General features: G+C 59.8%; 1 protein-coding gene across 1 annotated transcript in view; it reads right to left on the reverse strand.

Moving 5' to 3' along the window:
• GIT1 (GIT ArfGAP 1) overlaps positions 1–2,282 on the reverse strand; it is a gene marked incomplete at its 5' end in the record, with an annotated part of 10,576 nt that overhangs the window by 4,846 nt on the left and 3,448 nt on the right. The window contains 4 exon segments of the mRNA XM_014582930.1: positions 28–125; positions 624–696; positions 1,051–1,099; positions 1,271–1,297. Coding sequence (XP_014438416.1) covers positions 28–125; positions 624–696; positions 1,051–1,099; positions 1,271–1,297 — 247 coding nt within the window.

Here is a 2,282-nt window from a genome sequence, read left to right on the forward strand (position 1 = left end):
GATTTTGGACATGCACATGCTCCTCACCTGATTCCGAGTGGCTGAGTATTCAGGGTTAACAGGCAGGAAGGGAACAGCGCTGCGCTCCGTCACCAGGGTGCTGTGGTTTTGGGTAGCCAGCCACACTGGGGGAGGGACAGAGAGCAGATTGCTCGTGGAGGCTGGTGAGGGTGAGGGTGGGGAGGCGCAGAGCACAGGCCTCCCGCTTCCCTCCACACGGGCCCACCGAGTGCTGGTGGGCAGACGGGTGGTCTTTAGGCAGGCGACGCTCAGCTGGGCGAGGCCAGCCCTGCTGGTCCAGCCCCAGAGTCTGGGCTGGAATCTGGCTGTGGCCAGGAAGGAGTGATGCAGGGGGGCGGAGCAGCACTGGGGAGATAGCCAAGGTGGGAAGCAGCCAGCACACAAGAGCCCTAGTCGCCAGAGTGGTGGGGGAGGGAGGGCCAGGCTGGCTGCCTGGAGCTCGGCACACACTGCCTGGCTGGGAAGCTGCCCAGGCCCTCACAGCTGGCAGGGGCTCATTGCAGGCCTCTGGGCAGCCCCGACCCCAGGACCCAGCCCTCCCCTAACAGGGTAGACACTCTGTCCTCTGCCCATGGTCTGAGGTCTGTCCATGCCCAACTCACCCGCGTCATTTTCTCTCCGATCCACCTCGTCATACACGTCCATGGCAAGTTCCTCAAAAAGCCGGTTGCTGAGCTGGAGGCAGAGAAGGGGACCCAGGTCTTGTCAGGTCAACTGGTCCCCAGTACCTATGAGGCCAGCTCACCAGGACACTGTGAGACAGGGGAATGGCTTGTGTCCCTCCTGCCACCTGACCCCTAGAGTTTCAGGACAGGAAGATGGGCAGGGGTCTGTGTGCCACGCTCCAAGGTGGGTGGGTGGGTGGTGGGGGGAGCCAGACCAGTTTGTTCCTTTGTAGGTGAAAAGTGAAGATAAGGCCCTGGCAGTGCAGAGCCAGGGTCAAGGACAAGGGCACGGGAAGGTGAGGAGAGGAGAGTGGCGAGGCCAGTGTGGGGCAGCACCGAGTCCTGGGGGCCTGAGCAGACTCACCGCCTGCAGCTTCTTCTTGGCAGCTTTGGCCAACTCAGAGAGATCCAGGCTGTGAGTAGACAGGAGAGGGGAGGGGAGGGGAGAGGCGCCGTGAGCGCTGGCTCCCGCCAGTGACCTCCCAAACATGCAGGGGCCCAGGGAGACAACACCCCAGATGCCGCACACCAGCGCCCCCCGCCGCCCCGGCCCAGCGCCGGCTGCCCTGGCAGGCACGGCATACCTCTGAGACATGCACTTTTGCCGAGATCTAAGTCCAGAGGAAGGCAGCAGAGGGGAGAACAGGACAGAGGCGATTACCAGGAGCGGGGCAGCAGGCGTGTCTCACATCACGTTCAGACTTCTCCACACGCACACCCGACTGAAACTGAACTCTCACCCGAGCTGCTGCTCCTCTGGCCAGTTCTACCTCAATGACCAATGTCAGCTACCTGAGAGTCACCAGAAACCTCCCTCCCAAGGCCTAGACAGCACCCCCCACCCCGGTTCAGCCATCATTTCTCACCTGGGCTCTCACAAGAGTTGCTTGATCCATCCCTCAGCTTCTAGTCTTGCCGTTAGTCTTTTTCCTCCCAGCAGCCCGGGTGACCTGCCCCTACCACCTCTCACCTTAAAGCTTTTCAATAGTGACCGATGTCAGTGGCACGTTTGACTGTGCTTCAACAAACACGCTAAACGCTTTGCATACATCCTCTTCTTTAATCTCAACATCCCTGGAAAATAACTAGCACCCTTATTTCCAGAGAAGGTGGCCAAGGCTCAGAGTTAAGGAGCCTGCCTCAAGTCACACAGCCAGCACTGGCAGGGGTAACTCCACACATCTGTGCCCTCTCTGCCCCGGATGGCTGCAGCTCTCATTGAAGCTCCCAAGCTGGTCAGCCCTTGCCCATGTCTATGCAGTCTTGCTCCCGGGATTCCTTGTCTCTCACATCGAGCTCCAGCGCCGTGAGCTGCCTGCCCTCCTGGCAAAGCCTCTCTAGCCTCTCGCTGTGCTCCCCACAATGGACAACTATCTCCTGACGAGGCTGCCTCCATGTCTAGACCATGAGCCCGTCAAGGGGCAGGGATCCTGTTTTGAGTTGCCCGTGTCCCTAGTGCCAAGAGCAGCAGCTGGTTCTATGAAGGTGCTCATTGAATGTATGCCCACACGTGGGTGTGTTTACTATACACACACACACACACACACACACACACACACACACACACGCACGCACACACACCACACAGAATCAGCT

This window comes from Tupaia chinensis, unplaced genomic scaffold (assembly GCF_000334495.1).
Source record: "Tupaia chinensis unplaced genomic scaffold, TupChi_1.0 Scaffold143921_1, whole genome shotgun sequence".
NCBI classification, from domain to species: domain Eukaryota; kingdom Metazoa; phylum Chordata; class Mammalia; order Scandentia; family Tupaiidae; genus Tupaia; species Tupaia belangeri.